The sequence below is a fragment of the Rhizophagus irregularis genome, chromosome 6 (assembly GCF_026210795.1).
Source record: "Rhizophagus irregularis chromosome 6, complete sequence".
Classification (NCBI taxonomy): domain Eukaryota; kingdom Fungi; phylum Glomeromycota; class Glomeromycetes; order Glomerales; family Glomeraceae; genus Rhizophagus; species Rhizophagus irregularis.
In genome coordinates this window covers 351,740-370,860 of record NC_089434.1, presented here as the reverse complement: position 1 = coordinate 370,860, position 19,121 = coordinate 351,740, and the positions used below count along the sequence as shown (strand labels likewise).

The following is a 19,121-nucleotide window of genomic DNA, read 5'->3' as shown; positions in this document are numbered from 1 at the left end:
CACGAATACTGTGAAAAATCAAATAAAAGCGTTAAATTTTTAAATAATTTATTTTATATTACTAAAAAAAGAAACTAACAATAAATCTATTAAATAAAAAGAGTCATGATAAGAAATAATATTTCTTGGCAAATATTTTATTAAAATTATAAGCATTTTAAAATAAATTTTCTTATGTTTTGAATAAAAAAAAAAGAAATTATTAACTTTATAAATTACTATTTTAAGTGCAAAAATTTTCTAATACTACCCAAGTCTTATTCAACGGGATTAATGAATTTTGTGTCACATTACAAACCAATTAAATTTAAGAAGGTTTAACCCGAGTCTTAGGTTAAGGAGTAAGGACGCTCTTACTAAATTCGTTTGTTCATTTTGTATTTAGTCACATGATAGTCACACAACATTTGGTAATACATAAAACGGATGAAAAACTCCGCTCTTTTTTTTTAAGCTACAAATTATTTTAAATTTTTTTTTCACAGTACCATCTTATCATTATGTCTGATATTCGATATGAATTAGTTCATGCTGCAATTAATAGAGCAATTACATCAATAGATTATAATATTTATGATGATTTTCATAAAATACATGAATTTAAAAAACAAACTATACTTGATGATAAATCTCTTACAAATAATGAAAAAACTTATGCAATAAAAGATTTGAATAAGACATATGACAGGTATAAAGTTAAATATAATTATGGGACAAGAAGAACTTGTGAAAATTGTAACCAAGAATGTTTAGCTACATTATATTGTGAATATTGTGTTCAAAATTATTTAAAAGCAAACTTTTCAAATTGGACATCTGGAAATAATGATATTGATAATTTAATACAAAAATGTCAAATTGAAACACTTAGACCAGATACTATAATTGAATGGATTCCATATAATAACTTACAAAATATTGAATATTTAACAAAAGGTGGATTTTCTGAAATTTATACAGCAGAGTGGATTGATGGAGGATATAAAGAATGGAATTATAAAGAACAAAAATTAATAAGAATTGGTACAGAAAAAGTAATACTTAAAGGATTAGAAAATGTTGAAAATGCAAATAGAAGATGGTTTGAAGAGGTTTGTAATTGAATGTTATTTTGTTACTCTCAGTTTTTGTAAATAATAAATTTTATATATATGATATAGGCTGAATCACACTTTAAAATAAGCAATAAATGGTCACAAATTGTTCAATGTTTTGGTTTAACACAAAATCTATCAAATGGAAATTATATGCTTGTAATAGAGAAAGCAGATATAGATTTAAGGAAATATTTACAACAAACTCAAAACCAACTTTCATGGAAAGAAAGAATAAAAATTGCTTATTATATAACTCTTGCACTCAAGATTATTCACGGGGAAAATGCAATTCATAGAGATTTACATTCTGGAAATATATTATATTCAAATATGAATCAAGATTGGTTTATTAGTGATCTTGGATTTTGTGGACCTGCAGATAAATCGACAGAAAGTATATATGGTAATCTTCCTTACATAGCACCAGAAGTTATTTCTGGAAAGAATACTACCAAAAAATCTGATGTTTATAGTATTGGAATGTTAATGTGGGAAATTTCATCTGGACAACCCCCTTTTAGTTATTATAAAAATGATTATCATCTTGCATTGAATATAATTAATGGAATGAGGCCAAAAGTAATATCAGAAACTCCTTTAAAATATGAAAATTTAATGAAACAATGTTGGGATGCTGATCCATCAAAAAGGCCTGATATTGATACACTTGAAGATGAATTTTATGCACTTCTGCAATTTTATCAAAATATATCAAATGAAATACTTCAACAAGAAACAAATAATAACTTGAAAAAAAACAAACTAATAAACAATACAATGTCAAAACATATAAGTAGCAAATCATTTTCAAGTAAAATTCATCAATTCAAAAACTTACCTGAACCAAAAAATGCAACAGAAGGTATATTTTAATATTTATTATATTTATTAACAATTAATAGTTCGTTTTTAAAAATATTAATATTGTTTTTAATTTAAATAATAATAGAAGAACAAGAAGGTAAAAATAATGAATATTTATAAAAATATGTGAAATATTTGATTGTCTTTTTTTAACTTTAAAAAAAAAAATCATTTTTAATAGCATTTCATAGTAAATCATATGATTGCTTTAATATTCCAGATAATAGTAAGTAATTAAATATATTGATATATACAATGCAAATTATTAATTATTTTTTATTATTACTAGTTGAAGATTTTAACAATCCGAGTAATCAAAATTATGCTGGCACATTCAAAGCAAGTAGTATTTTAAAAGGTAATTAATCATTTAAATATTACTAATTTTTTTTTTTGTAACAATATGAACTTATAGTTGTTTGATTTTTAATTTGTAACAATTATAATTATTAATTTGACTGTCTTAATAATTTTTAGGCATGAGTAAAAAATTCTCTAAAGTATTTAAAAAATTACAAATAAAATCAAATAATGGCAAGTAGATAATTATTCTGTATTTGATTAAAATTCCCATTCCTTGAAATATAACATATTTTACATTTTTTATAGATAATCAAATTAATTACGGAAAAGAAATAGTTGAACAACAACAAATAAAGCAATATAATCTCAACATTAAAGGTACGTAAAATTGCAATAATGATTAATTATGTAATATTCGTTTTATATAGTATATCTTTTTTTTTATAGATGAAGATGAAATTTATGATGATAAAAACTTTCATTCAGAAGAAGATGATGTATTCGAAATTCCAGATGGTAAGTATTTCATATTGCTTCACCATATGTTCTTTATATTTTTGCAACTATATTCATTTTGTATTTTATTTATTAATTAATTAATTAATTAATTTAGATGGATTTTAAATTACTTAATATTCGACGGAATATATTATTACTTTTTTTTATTTAGAATTATTAAACACTAAGTATAGAGTAGGTAAAATTTTTTACAAAATTCTTAGTTTGTAATTTAAATAATTCACTATGATATTATTATTGTTATAACTTCGTTATTCATTAAATAAGTAGTTTAACTTTTTCGATAACATAAATTTTGATTTACTGCAAATAAAATTATTGGAGTGAGAAGTTTAATACTAATTTAATGAGTTTATAATAAATAAGTTGTAACACTGTTGTAACGATAGGGCCAATTAATGATTAAAATTTTTATATTTGAACAAAGTGGATATGATTTGTTCGTTAAATTGTGTTCAATTACTGTATAAAGGATCATTAAAAGAACGTAATAAAATTAACTCTTTCAATAATATAAAGTAAGTAAGTACAAAAATATTTCAGCTTTATATCAATTTATCACGTGCATTTTTAGCCATCAAATTAATGCTTAAACGAAACCATCATAATTCTGGCTGAATTACAGTAAATCACGTGATATTATCGTTAACGATCATGGATATTTTGGTTAATTGATATAAATGCAGTATTTGAAAATAATTTTAATATATAATTTAATGACTATTACAAAATATTGGATCATTAAAAAATTAAATGTGTGGAATGTATGGATAATTTAATAATCATGTTAAAATTTAAATTACAATTTATTTCATCATTGGTTGTAACGAAATATAAAAATATTGAAAACATTTAATTCCCATTTACTAATATTTGGGTGAGTAATATTAATTATTATTTTGTCCTTTAAAAATGTATTGAAATCATATACACAATTATTATATAAATTACAAGGTTAAAATAATAAACTCTAGACTCTACTAAGATGAGAATGGCTGCTAAACTAACATTAATTGTTCTCATATTCGAAGTTTACTAATGTAGATCAGCTGACGTTATCATAATTCCTAACCCTTAAAAAATGTGTACAGCTAATAAGTATACACCTTATCCCTGTATATACGGTACTTACGCCATATTCGCCATATTTATATATTAAGATCTGAGAATGCTTAGTGATTACATACAGTAGAACTAGATAACTTCATGTAATTTTGATGTAAATGATGTTCAATACGAACTATAATGATATTACAGTATGATCGAAATCTCGAAATTCAACTGATAGAAATTAGGCATTAGCGAATTTTTAGAAAATTAACTGAGCCGATGTTTAATATACTATTCGATATAGGATTTCCGGCCGATTATTTATGAAAATGGTCAACCAGAATTGAAATTTTTACTGCTGTAATAATAACGTGATCTTACGTTAATGATCACGAATTAAAATTAATCAATGAAATAATTTTCAATTATACTCCATAAAATAAATAAATAAATAAAAATTTTCAATTGTACAGTATTCATTCGGATAAAAGTTTTAATTTCGCAATGAAAATTTTCACAAATTATTTTTCTTTTTTTAAATATATTATTCTTAGAGAATGTCAAAATGTCACCAGTGGTGATTGTCATCACCGGTGATTTTTACCAGTCCGATTTTTTGAATTTTATAAGATTAATATTTAATTAAATAATAATCAACTACTACACATATTAAACAGTTATTCTATATGTAAATTTACAAGAAGAAGAGATTTGTCTAAAGTCAAATGGTTGTTTTTCAAGAAAATTGCAAAATTTATTATTTAAGTTAAAATTTTGCGATCAGTATTTTTTAACTCTGGCCAAATTGTAATTTTTTGGCCGGAATTAAGTGGTGATAATCTCATAATCACCACTGGTAAAATTTAGCGGGTCCCAATTTTGATAACCTTTTTCTTATTACCAAAAGAAATCTATCAAATTTTTTAAATCTGACAACATAAAACATCACATTAGTTTAGTTTGTTCTGGCTTTTCCTTAAAATTTGGATAAACTGTTAATTTGAAATTTCTTTCAACTAAATTCATAATTTAGCGCTTGACAGAAATAAAATTATTATAATACTAGGTTTGAATATTCAGATTTAAAAATTTCAATGAAAATTCATGAAACTATCTATTCTCATTTTAAATTAATTTTATCTTTCATCCTTTTTATTTAATAAACTATCGCCGTTCAAGATTATAAATTTTAATTTATTCTTTTGATATCATATAAGTTTATTTAAAAAAAGAATAAAATAATTCTTTATCCTGTTTGCCTAACATTTAATAAATAATTTGGTTTAGTTTATTTTTACATCATAAAAAAATTCAATTATTTTTTTTTTTGTCATTGTGAAATATTTCTATGGCAAAAAATTAATATAAGATAAATATTTTTTGATAAAATACTAGTATGCTCGCGAATACTGTGAAAAATCAAATTAAAGCGTTAAATTTTTAAAATAATCTGTTTTATTTTACTAAAAAAAAAAACTAACAATAAATTCTATTAAATACTAAAAAGAGTCATGATAATAAATACTATTTAAGATAAATGTTTCTTGGTATAATTTTTATTAAAAATTATAAGCATTTTAAAATAAATGTTCTTATGTTCTGAATAAAATAAAACCATGATTATTTTAAGTTGCGAAAATTTTCTCTATTTATCTTTTAATAATTTTTAGATAATGAAGAATTATACAGGTCATTTGATGAATTTCAAATAACGGCAAGTAAATATATTCTGTATTGATTATAATTCGTATTCCTTGAAATATAACATATTTTATTTATAGATAATCAAATTAATTATTCAATACTTATGCAAACAACTAATTTTATTTACAATAGTATAATAGTATTTTTTGTTATTATTATTATGATTATAGATGAAGAAATTTATGAAGATAAAAATTTTCATTCGGAATAACAAGATGAATTAAAAATTCCAGACGGCAAGTAATTTTGGATTTTGTTTCATACTAATATATATTTTTTTATTTCACTTGTATTTTTTTAGATGGATTTTAAATTTTTATTTATTATAAATTATCATTATTATTTGTTTATATGATCCGAAAATATTTATTTTCTTACTGTATATTTATAATTATTTAAACGTTATGATTTGGAGTAGTAAATCTAAAATATTTTATTAATATTCATATAATTTACAATTTAAATATTATAATTTACAAATATTAAACGTAAGGTTTATCTATTTATTAACAGTCAATATTCGATTTAAAATTTTTTTGTATCGATACGTTATGTGGCGCAGCAACTGGTGCTCCTACCGGGTCAAGTCAGGTCGGGTTTTGAGGAAATATTCGACCCGATCTGAATAAAAAAATATAAGACTCGTATTTATTCGGGTCTCATATTTTCGTAACCCGACCCTTGACTCGACCGACTATAATTTAACTCGTGTAACCCGGGTTAGACCCGAACATTTAAGTAAAATGGGTACTAACTTATATTATGTGAGATTTTCTTATAATAATAACAAAATTAATTTTTTTTATTTGAAAAAAAGGCAACTTAGTGATTAACCACTAGTAGCCACCTAAAATTTGTATCATGAATGGTTATACAAAACATGTAACACTAGCTCTTATTTTCTCCTAGACTAATTAAATAAAATAAAATTAAAAATACGAATTTTGAACCTGGTTTAATATAATAAAAGTCAAAGAATTAGGCAAAATAATTAGCAGATATTCAAATCAAAGATAAATTGGAATTCTAAAGCTATCAGAAAAATATTATTCTCAAAAGCCAAGGTTAATTTTTTTATTTTTCTGATTAAGCTATGTTAATATTTGTTAAAACTAATTCTTGGCTTAATTTTGGCCAAAATTATCATCCGGGTCGATCCGGGTCAAACCCGGGTCAAACCCGAGTCAAGGAAATTTATAACCCGACCCGGCGGGTCGGGTCATGCGGGTCATGCGGGTCACGGGTCATTAAAAATCGTTAGTACTGACCCGATTTAAAAGTCGAGTCGGGTCAAATTAACCCGGGTCGACTCGTATCATTCGGAGCACTAGCAGCAACTAAAAATCGCGTAAAGCGAATCGCAAGTTAAAGAATATTATTAAATCATCCACCATAAATATTTATTTATCAGTTATCTATTTATTAAATCACATAATAAACGAGTAATCAAATACCACAAATAACACTATTTTTTTTTCACTAAAAAATAAAAAAAATTGACAAAATATTTAAAATTAAACTTAGCGTTAGCGGAAAGTAATGAATTTGGTATATTCGAAATTCAAACTTACAACCAATAAGTACGTGATCCACGAGATGTATTATTTTTTATTAGCACTTAATGAAACGTTTTTAGTCAGTAATTAGTAAAATATTTATTGTTCGCCAATATCGGGATTTATTTTTTAATCACGTCACCACGTGCAAGTGGTTTAAGTTTAAGTGGTTTCAAAAATTTATGGAACTGAGATAGTAGTAAAATCACATTTATTTGGCATTAAATGCATATTTTTATATTTTTATTAATAATTGTTACATGTCATCTCCATTTACTAATTGCTAAATATAATGAAAAAAATACCCAGGTAAAGATTTTAAAAGAAGGTAAAAGATGTTGTTAAAATAAACATCGGAAAATAGACATATTATAGTGAGAGCTGATGATCATTTGGTTAGATTAAACAATACAATAACCTTTCCAGCTTCGCTCACTGGAGGATTCAAATGCATCGCCTGACAATTATATTCTCTCATAATGACATTCCTAGTCCAATAGATTTAACAGGTTTTAAAAATTTCTTATCATTTCACTCAGGTATTACTTTGATTGGATGGGAAACCTTGACCCTCACAAGCTTCACGTTCACAAGCTTTGGATTTTAAATTCTATGTTTAGGTCAAAATTACAATACCAAATAAATAAGGCTTCAATTTATTGAAGAATTTTAAAGGTTTTAAACTTGAAATATTTATAATTACCTAAAACTTCATCAATGGGCACCGGAAGCAATCCACTTTTCTGATAAAATGGATAAAATGATGTTTGATGAACTAATATCCATGTTGGGGCGAGAGAAGAACTACTTGTTAATAGAACTGCGTTAGAAGAGTTAATATCAGAAAGTTATCAAAGTAATATGAGCCACGTATATATGTATTTTTTCCCACGTGACTTTGTGGTGTGTATAATCATTGTATGTCATTTAGACATCTCATTTATTTAGATAGCAGGATCATAATGTCTGGATCCTTCCAAGGCCTGTAGTTTAATGGGATTATCTTGGTACCCGGAGGACCCACATTGGGATACAATGGTGTCGGCGGGGGCACCAACCACAAAAGCCGTATGGCAGGTGGTCAAACAATTTAATCCTTACACCGAAAGGGGTGGGCTATTGGCTGAGGTGTTGCTAAGGTGGTTAGGAAGGGAGCTCTGCAAGTGCACCTCCCTAGTTTCACACTGCGGTCAGCCCCAAATACCAAAAAATACCTACTGATGTAGGTGGTCCGGGGTGGGTTTAGGGTGTCCCTCGTTGGGTCACCCTAAATCTCTGATCGAAGAGTGGGGTCCCGTAGGGGATGACGAACAAAGGTCTATACACATATATTAGTTTTAAGTCTTTTCAAACTCTTTCTTCTTTTATTTGTAATAGTCTGGGTTCCAACACTCTTTTAGTAATAAAATAAATAAAAAAAAAATCTCATTTATTTGATTGACATCTTATCACATTATTTTAAACGCAATGTACCTCAAAAATTTACAAGATAATTACGGTTGGAAAATAAGGCTAATAAGGTTAATAAAAAAAACAAAGTTTTAAAATCATAATTAATTCCATTAATAAAAGTTTTTTGCACGTGAATTTCATACAAATTACCTGCTAATCTATATACTGGAAAATTTAGCTTAGTAATAGTATCTTAGACATGTAAACATATTTTTGTACAGTAACTTAATATTTACTTAATCTCTTCAATTTTAACCGTCATTTGATAAAACTAGGTAATAGATAAAATTTTATTATTATAATAAGCCAATTAAGCCATCGATGTTAGATTCGATACTATTCGATGTAGATTATAGACTCAACATTGCCTGATGTTGTGTGCTTTTCTTGAACTTATTCCATTATTTTTCAAATGTATTTTCTTTCAGTTGAAGCAAATTTTGGTTGAAAACATTATTTTTTTATTTTTTTTATTATAATTTTTTAAAGGATCAAAAAAAAAAAATAAATAAATAAAAAATACATTATTTAATTACATACAGTGTAAATCTATGATTCACATATCGAATAAATAATTATCAGTAATACGTAAACTCTGATTTACTTGTTCCCATTAGAAAAATTTATTTTTATTTAAAGAAACTTTTCGATCGAATTTTCTGTTGCTAAAAAGGAATATCGATATCAATATTCAATATTATAACCAAAAAAGTAAAATAATACAGCAAGTATAAATTTACTAAATTTATATAGGACTTTCAACTTATTTTCAAATATTTGGATATTATTCTATAATATCTGCACATTTAATTAGAGATCTTCAAGTGCTTTATGATATGGTTCAATAAAAGACTGGTAAAGAAGATCTTCACAATCTTCAATTTTTTTTTTTTCGAATCATAAATTGAACGAATAAGAAGATCTTTTTTTTTATTTTACGTCCATTTTTTTTTTTATTAATTTTATTTTTAATATTATCATATAAAATTTATTCGGATTTTCATATTAATTTCCAAGAACCGAAAATCAAAAAAAAAAAATTTTATTAGTAATCGATCCTTTTTTTGCTTATAAATTTTTTTTTAAAAAAAAATGATTTATAATTTTTATTCTTACTAATCAAAATAAAAAAATAAAAACTTGAAATTAAATTAGTTAATCCATCTAAATCCTTATTCGTTTTTTATATAATAACTAATGCCATACCAGATATATGCCAAGAAATTTTTTAATTAATAATTTTTTAATGATTCTTAAAATGCATCAAGTACATCTTTGCTTGTACATCATATTAAAGGAAATTTTTTTAATAACATCCAATACGAATTATTTAAGTAATTTTTTGTGAAATTTAAAACAAACCTTTTAATTAATCAAATGATTTGTAATGTTTTTAGCCAAAATTATTAAGATTTACAAAATATAAGATACTGTATATCTATCGGAAAATCTATCAACCGATCATGTGATAAATTTTAATGAACGAATCAAAAATAATAATTTCACCCAATAGAGGTTTCACCCCCCTTGGTTCCTGGCATCCGGACTCTGCTTATTAACTGAATTCCCATGGAACTACGGGGTAAAATTAGTTGAACCCAATATAATAATGAACGACAAAGGTGACCAATTATTTAAGGTATAAATTGAGATATTTTTTATACATTAAAAAAAAAAAATTAATATAAAACTAAAATAAACAAAGACCACTAAATTTACATATTATATGTAACGCTTACAAGAAATAAAATTCGTTTGATCGTCTTTGCTTTAAAGTTTTGATATATATATAGTATATATATATATATATAACAAACAAGTCGTTTGAGTTAAATTCCAGGCGGAAATTGTGGAATTCCATAATGGACTTCTATGGACATCAGATGACGTCATTTTAGACAAAATGTAATAATACTGATATGAATCTAATAACCGAAACATTTCAAATATGGGGAGATGGATGGATAAACAGATAATAATGATAATTATAAATCTTTTTGACGGTCTAGAATCATAATTATTTTAACGTAATACTCTATGAATTTCTTTATAAAGAGTTAAAATTTTATAATATTATTTATTAAACTAAAATAAAACATTTACTGTACTTATGGGTAATCAGTTATTAATGGTTATTCTCTTTATCTTTTATCTTTTTACTGCACTAAAATTTATCCAATAAATTTTTTATATTTTTTTTCATATTTATTTATTTATTTATTTATTTATTTTTTTTTTAAAAAAAAATTTTTTTAAAAAAAGATCAGACTATTTGAAATTGATGACGATAAAATACAATATTACAATATAAATGTAACGAACATATTTTAATTGGTTATTTAATTTGGCACAGTAATACGTAAATTAAATATTATTAAGTATAAATAATACATGTACAAAATAAGTACAAAATAAGCAATTATAAACGAAACAAGGTGAGACAAGATAGATTCCTGTAAGATAACGAAAATAAATATTTATGAAATTTAATTTCTTTACATGAGATGATTATAAACAATACAGTTATGTAACATTAAAAAATTGTGATCAATTATGATAAATGTTGCGTTCATGCATCAATTGCATCATGCAATGCATGAGAAAAAAAAATCATACAATGTTATTGGGTACCATTATGCAATAATGTTACATTGGAACGTTTTAATGGAATTGGACCTTCCAATTCCATTGATTCATTACCTTCTTATCCATGTTATCAAATTATGGCGCCAAAAACCTTTTTATTTGAGTTTTCGGAAGGTCTAGAATTGGAAGTTTTGAAAGTTCTAATCTTTACAATCTCGTTTATTGTCGTTATAAAAAAATAATTCTAAAAATAGAAATCTTGAACTGCATATTTTACCGTTTAAAACAAATAATTGAGTTATTGAATACATTTTATTTACTTTAGTTTTTTTTTAAGCGTCGACAAATTATTTTTCATAATAAAAAAATTTTGCATATTTTTCATTTAAACAAATAATTAAGTTTATTGAATGCATTTTATTTACTTTAGTTTTTTTAGGCATATTTTTCATAATGGAAAATAATTGAATTATTGAATACAAGATTTTTTTTTAAGCGTAGGCAATTTTTTTTATAATAAAAAATTTTTGAATAAATAAACAATACATTATATTTACTTAATTTTTTTTTGGAGTGCATATTTTTCTCGTTTAGAATTTTGAAGCGCATATTTTTTTCATGATAGAAATTAGAAACGTTTAATTAAGTTATTGAATACATTTTATTACAATTTTTTTTTAGTATATTTTTCATAATGGAATACGTTCAAATAAACAATTGAATTATTAAATATGTATGATTTTTTTGGGAGTAGACAAAAAAAAAATTTTTTTGTTTTCATAATAAAAAAATTTTTGAATAAATAAATAATTATTTTAAATACATTATATACATTATATTATTTACTTAAAATTTTTTTTTTTATGGCATTTATTTTTTCATCGTTTAGAACAAATAATTGAATTTTTTTGAAGCTCAAACAAATTATAATAAAAAAATTTTATATATTTTTGTATATGTTTTTTTCATATTTTTTTTTCATTTAAAAAAACGAATAATTTAATTAGACTTATTGAAATATACTTTATTTGCTTAATTATTATTATTATTTTTTTTTTAAAAAAAAAAATCATAGACATAATAGAATAAATTATAATTAATTTTTTTTTTAGGTATATTTTTTCTTTAATAGAAAAAATAAGTTTTAAGAAAAAAATAAGTTTTTAAATAAATTATAAATTAATATAAATATATTATATTTACTTAAAATATTATTATTATTATTTTTTTTTTAAGCGTATTTTTTTCAATATTTTTTTTCAATAGAATTATTGAATACATAATATTTACCTTTTTTTTTGGGCGTAGGAAAGTTCTTTTTTACAATTGAAATAAAAAGTAAAAAAGTTAACTATTAAACTAGTCAACTAATAAACACACAGAATAAAAAAAATAAACATATATAAACAACTATTTTTTATATTTACAGTAAATTAGATTACTGATTGTTTAGGATTTACTTTACAATAAATCCTCCGCATTATGCTTTCTGTTTTATGTACGGAAAGTTCCTTTCTAATTGTTTTTAGTGTATCTTCCCATTGTTTTTCATCCATACCCAAAATACCGGGCAAAATGTCTTTGTAGGCCTGCATGAACTTGATCTGATGATCTGCAAATGACTTGCCTAACTTACTACCATGAAATGGTACTACTCTTAATTCTTCATTAATTTCACAAACCGCACCGGTTTGTTTCAAATAAAATGCAATATCTTCACCGGCAATACTATGTACATTATTTTCGAGAAAGAACCTCTTGGCTATTTAAATTAAGACAGTTATAATTAGAATGAGGGAGTTAATGTAATTAACAAATTGAAAAACAGCGAATGGAAATGTATTTACATTGGTTGCACAAGTTCAAGTGCACTGGTCCCTGGTTAATGTACTGACAGTCTAACTCGACAATTTCAATCCACCCACCAGGTTTACATACTCTGATAAGTTCTTTAATAACTTTATTGCTCCACTCCTCATCCGTGAAGATGAGGGTGATGCAACGCAGGTGAACGAAATCAAATGTGTTATCCTCCAGGGCCAGCCCTTCCAGGATGTCGGTTTTGAGGAAATGTGCATTCATAAATTTTACTTTTGGCACTAAGGGGAAATATAAAGAAGCATCCACCCCAATAAAAGTTGACATAGGGAAGCGCTCTGCGCAACTAATCACCCACGCCCCCTCTCCAGTTCTTGAAAAATAAAAAAAAATATAAATAAAGCAATTATTAATATGGCGATCATTATATATACTTTATATATGAAAAATAAATATACTCACCCAACGTCCAATACTTGTGCTCCTTTAGTTAATGTATTTTCGATAGGGGCCATGAAATCACAATTCCATAAATTCGTCACAAGAGAGTGACTTGTATAATCCAATATCGTTGAGTATTTTGTACTGGGAAACTTTAGGGTTTGTACGATCTTTTTCAACTTTGAAAATACTATGAAAATTCCCATTTTTTTATATTAATTGTTTGGTTATTAATGTTTATTATTAATGTTTGTTCTTAATGTTTGTTGTGATTTTTTAAGCTTACTGAATTATATTATATTAATCTTCGAAAGTTATGTTTTCTTTTGAAGAATTAAAATTTATTAAAACAGTTGAATTATGTTTATTAATTTTTGATCTGAATATGCTTGTTATCAATCGACTTTTTTTTTTTTACAGTGCCAAAATTCTTGTAGTATGATGTTTTATGATATTTATATTTTTTTTTTATAATGAAGAAATATAAAAAAAAAAAAAAAATTTAAAATTAAGGTTTAAATTAGTTAAACGGGATAGTTAATAACGGATATTAACGGTTAATTATGGTAAAACAAAGTAAATAAATATTATTGGGTATCATGGGTATCAAAAATTTTTCTGACATAATATAAACAAGGCGTAAATCCCTGAAAAAGTTTAAATTACCCATGTTAAAAATAAAAAAAAATAAAATAAAAGTAAAAATAATAAAAAATATAAAAAATAATATAATAATATAATATCTATCTATCTATATATGTGTATATATTTACTTATATATACATATATATACATATAAATATATATTATATTTTATTATTTTTAAAAAATATGTGTACAAAATTTAAGCACGTTTGTTAATTTAATTTTTTCTTTTAATTTAAATTAGACATATTAAAATATTATACATTACATACGATTTATAATCATATAAACCTTAATTTTATATTTAAAAAGAGTAATTAAGTGTGCATTAAAAGTTTGAAAAAAAATTTTTTATTCCAATGATCATCCTCCATGTGTATGTATGTATGATGTGCTGTATTACAACACAAAATCACCCCCGATATAATTGGTTCATGATTTATAAAATTGTGTAAAAAAAAAGTTTAACTAAACTAAAATTAGGTTCGTTATAGTTTTTCTTTTTTTTTTTTTCTAAAAAAATAAAAATAAAAATAATAATAATAATAATAAATAAATAGAATAAAAAAAATAAAAAATAAAAGATAAAAAATAAAATAAATAAAAATAAAAAATAAAAATAATAAAAAAAAAACCACCCCCCGTAACCGGTATAACCGGTAAGGTTTTCATTCTTCTTCGAATGATATTTTCTTATTAAAAGATGATGTAAAATATTATAATATAACATTTGTTTTTTATGTCCAACTGTAATTGTAACGATGTAACGATGGTCTTATCTTTCCAAAATTACGTTTTTCCGTAGAATCTTTTACTAATAAAATTAAGATTTGGACACCTACTGGAGTGATAGGTCTAGACTATTTAGATGACAAGATGCCCGGCGTTTTAAAAAAAATTTTTTTATCTACTAAATTTAGTTTAGCTGTCAAACAAATAAGATCATAATACTTGATTCGCCATTATTGAGAAAACAGATGAACTTAAACTAATTAAAGATAAAGATGTACCAATTGCATTGTGTAGATCTTTGTTGAACATATTCAGTATCTCCTGTATATTTATATTCATTTCCTTTTTTTTCCTTTCTTTATCCGCATATCTAATTAATTAATGAGGTCTTATGATTTTTATTTATTTATTTATTTACTTTTTTATTTTTTCAATAGGATATTCATAATGAATGGGTCTCATTTAAGATGATTTTTTTTTGTTTAACGTTACAATTTTTTATAAAAGTGAAACTTTGGCATTATTATTTTTTTTTAAAAAAAGAAAATGCATTGTTTCAAGTATGTGGGGAAAAGAAAAAAAAAAATATTTTTTTTTTCTGTTTATCAATCATTGTTTCTTATCCCGTTGTGTTGATTGTGTTTGATAGAGGAATTTCCAGGAATTTCCGATAATAAAGTAAACTAATAATAAACGAATTATATAATTGGTTTTTTTGTGTTTCATTGATTTTAATATATTATAATAAACTATGCTTAAAAAAGGTTTTAACCGTAAAATTAAATTTTAATTTATTTTGTTTTAAGAATTTTTTTTATTGTAATGTCCCAATTAGTGTTAGAAATGAATGAATGTGTAATACACTTGTACAAAATTCATTTTAAAATCATTACTTTTTAATCATATAATTAATCGATAAAATTTCGATATTAACGATAACAGATTAAATAAGTAAATATTAATTTAAAAACAAAGAATTATATCAAAAAATGAACATTTATTTTAAATTTTTACAATACAATGATCGAAATGATCGAAATGATCGATCATTTTTATAAATAATCGGTTGGAAATTCTTTACCGAATATATTAAACAGTGGCTCAGTTAATTTTCTAAAAATTCGCTAATACCTAATTAAGTTGAATTTCGAGGTTTTGATCATATCGTAACATCATGTTCATCATGGTATAGTTCGTATTGAACATCATTTACGTCAAAATTACATGATGTTATCTAGTATTGTACCGTCTGTTACGTAAACAATTTTAGATCTTAATATTATTAAATTTTCATGATTACCGATTTAAATATGGTGATATGGCGTAAGTACCGTATATACAGGGGTAGGGTGTATACTATTAACTATACACATTTTTTCAGGGTCGGAATTATGTTAACGTCAGCCAGTATCGTCAGTATCTAAAAAAGGTAATAAAATCTTGGTAGGAATTATCACAAAAGAAATGATCTACATTATTATTTATATGATGAATTTCGAGTTCTATGGCGTATATGAACAATTCATGTTAATTTAGTAGCCATTCTCATCTAAGTAGTAGAGGATAGAGTTTATTATTTTAGCCTTGTAATTTCTATAATAATTGTATACGTGATTTCAATACACTTTAAAGGACAAACTAATATTACTTACCTAAATATTAGTAAACGGGAATTAAATATTTTCATATTTCGTTACCAATGATGAAATAAATTGTAATTCAAATTTTAATATAGTTATTAAATTATCCATACATTCCACACATTTAATTTGTTAATGATCCAATATTTTGTAATAATCATTAAATTACATATTAAAATTATTTTCAAATACTACATTTATAACAATTAACTAGTATATCAGTTGTATATCGTTAACGTTAACGGCAATATCACGTGATTGAGTGTAATTTCAGTAAGAATTATGACGGTTTCGTTCATGATCATCATGACTAAAAATGCACGTGATAAATTGATAGAGAGTCGAAATATTTTTATACTTCTATTTTACTTATTTTATATCATTGAAAGAGTTAATTTTATTACGTTCTTTTAATGATCCTTTATACAGTAATTGAACATAATTTAACGAACAAATCATATCCACTTTGTTCAAATATAAAAATTTTAGTCATTAATTGATCCTATCGTTACGACAGTTATGACTTATTTATTATAAACTCATTATTTTGTATACGGGAGCGAGAAGTATAATATTAATTTAATTTTATTCGCAATAAATCAAAATTTTTATGTTAACGAAAAAGTTAACGAAGTTACATAACAATAACAATAATAATAAAGAATTATTTAAATTACAAACTAAGAAACTTGTAAAAAATTTTACCTACTCTATACTTAGTGTTTAAATAATTCTAAATAAAAAGCAAAAGAAAAGTAATAAAACATATTCCGTCGGATATTAAGTAATTTAAAATCCATCTAAATTAATTAATTAATTAATAAATAAATGCAATAGTTATGTTTCTTGCAAAAATATAAAGAACATAATGATAATGTGAAATACTTGCCATCTGGAATTTCGAATACATCATCTTCTTCTGCATGAAAGTTTTTATCGTCATAAGTTTCATCTTCATCTATAAAAAAAAAAAGATATACAGTATAAACGAATATTACATAATTAATCATTATTGCAATTTTACGTACCTTTAATGTTAAGATTATAATGCTTTATTTGTTGTTGTTCAACTATTTCTTTTCCGTAATTAATTTGATTATCTATAAAAAATGTAAAATATGTTATATTTCAAGGAATGGGAATTTTAATCAAATACAGAATAATTATCTACTTGCCATTATTTGATTTTATTTGTAATTTATTAAATACTTTAGATAATCTTTTACTCATGCCTAAAAATTATTAAGACAGTCAAATTAATAATTATAATTGTTACAAATTAAAAATCAAACAACTATAAGTTCATATTGTTACAAAAAAGAAAATTAATATTTAAATGATTAATTACCTTTTAAAATACTACTTGCTTTAGATGTGCCAGCATAATTTTGATTACTTGAATTGCTAAAATCTTCAACTAGTAATAATAAAAATAATTAATAATTTGCATTGTATATATCAATATATTTAATTACTTACTATTATCAGGAATATTAAAGCAGTCGTATGATTTACTATGAAATGCTATTAAAAATGATTTTTTTTTAAAAAAAAGTTGGAAAAAATATTCAAATATTTCACATATTTATAATACATATCCATTATTTTTTACCTTCTTGTTCTTCTGTTATTATTTAAATAAAAAACAATTAATATTTTTAAAGAAAAAACTATTAATTATCAATAAATATAATAAACATTAAAATATACCTTCTGTTGCATTTTTTGGTTCAGGTAAATTTTTAAATTGATGAATTTTACTTGTAAATAATTTGCTACTTATATGTTTTGACATTGTGTTGTTTATTAGTTTGTTTCTTTCTAAATTATTATTTGATTCTTGTTGAAGTATTTCATTTGATATATTTTGATAAAATTGCAGAATTTCATAAATTCCATCCGTAAGTGTATAAATATCAGGTCTATTTGATGGATCAGCATCCCAACATTGTTTCATTAAATTTTCATATTTTAAAGGAGTTCCTGATATTACTTTTGGTCTCATTCCATTAATTATATTCAATGCAAGTTTATAATCATTTTTATAATGATTAAAAGGAGGTTGTCCAGATGAAATTTCCCACATTAACATTCCAATACTATAAATATCAGATTCCACTGTAGTTTTCTTTCCAGAAATAACTTCTGGTGCTATGTAAGGAAGATTACCATATATACTTTCTGTTGATTTATCTGCAGGTCCACAAAATCCAAGATCACTAATAAACCATTGTTGATTTAGTTCCGAATACAATATATTTCCAGAATGCAAATCTCTATGAATTGCATTCTCATCGTGAATAGCATCTAATGCAACAATTATACTTTTAGCAACTTTTATTCTTTCTTTCCATGTAAGTTGATTTTGAGTTTGTTGTAAATATTGTCTTAAATCTATATCTGCTTTATGTATTACAAGCATATAATTTTCATTTAATGAATTTTGTGTTAAACCATAACATGGAATGATTTGTGGCCATTTACTGCTTATTTTAAAGTGTGATTCAGCCTATATATATAATAAAATTTATTATTTACTAAAGCTGAAAATAATAATAAAATAACATTAAATTACAAACCTCTTCAAACCATCTTTGATTTGCATTTTCAACATTTTCTAATCCTTTAAGTATTACTTTTTCTCTTCCAAGTCTTATTAATTTTTGTTCTTTAGAATCCCATTCTACATATCCTCCATCAATCCAATCTGCTGT

At 24.0% G+C, this 19,121-nt stretch overlaps 3 protein-coding genes across 3 annotated transcripts; 1 reads left to right on the top strand and 2 right to left on the bottom strand.

Moving 5' to 3' along the window:
- Window positions 1-2,440: 2,440 nt before the first annotated feature.
- OCT59_025869 (uncharacterized protein) lies at window positions 2,441-2,888 on the top strand (the record flags this gene model as incomplete). Its single annotated transcript, XM_066142778.1, has 4 exons — window positions 2,441-2,495; window positions 2,571-2,642; window positions 2,712-2,780; window positions 2,878-2,888. The coding sequence occupies 4 exons, from the start codon at window positions 2,441-2,443 to the stop codon at window positions 2,886-2,888; spliced, it is 207 nt and encodes a 68-aa protein (XP_065992357.1).
- Window positions 2,889-12,363: 9,475 nt separating this feature from the next.
- Window positions 12,364-13,814, bottom strand: OCT59_025868 (uncharacterized protein). Its single transcript, XM_025331101.2, has 3 exons — window positions 13,412-13,814; window positions 12,979-13,322; window positions 12,364-12,893 (listed from the first exon to the last, which is right to left on the bottom strand). Exons 1-3 carry the CDS (start codon window positions 13,594-13,596, stop codon window positions 12,565-12,567), a joined length of 858 nt encoding a protein of 285 aa, XP_025180988.1. The 5' UTR covers window positions 13,597-13,814; the 3' UTR covers window positions 12,364-12,564.
- A 3,382-nt stretch (window positions 13,815-17,196) lies between these two features.
- On the bottom strand, window positions 17,197-18,202 carry OCT59_025867 (uncharacterized protein; the record flags this gene model as incomplete). Its single annotated transcript, XM_066142777.1, has 8 exons — window positions 17,197-17,207; window positions 17,297-17,365; window positions 17,436-17,507; window positions 17,583-17,639; window positions 17,756-17,824; window positions 17,887-17,931; window positions 18,020-18,031; window positions 18,118-18,202. The coding sequence occupies 8 exons, from the start codon at window positions 18,200-18,202 to the stop codon at window positions 17,197-17,199; spliced, it is 420 nt and encodes a 139-aa protein (XP_065992356.1).
- Window positions 18,203-19,121: the final 919 nt, after the last annotated feature.

What these genes read in the sequence shown, in the direction of transcription:
- OCT59_025868 (XM_025331101.2), bottom strand. Translation starts at nt 13,596, where the DNA reads ATGGGAATTTTCATAGTATTTTCAAAGTTGAAAAAGATCGTACAAACC. An exon ending in GCACAAGTATTGGACGTTGG is followed by an intron (nt 13,323 to 13,411) that starts GTGAGTATATTT and finishes TTATTTTTCAAG; the next exon opens with AACTGGAGAGGGGGCGTGGG. An exon ending in CTTGAACTTGTGCAACCAAT is followed by an intron (nt 12,894 to 12,978) that starts GTAAATACATTT and finishes TAATTTAAATAG; the next exon opens with CCAAGAGGTTCTTTCTCGAA.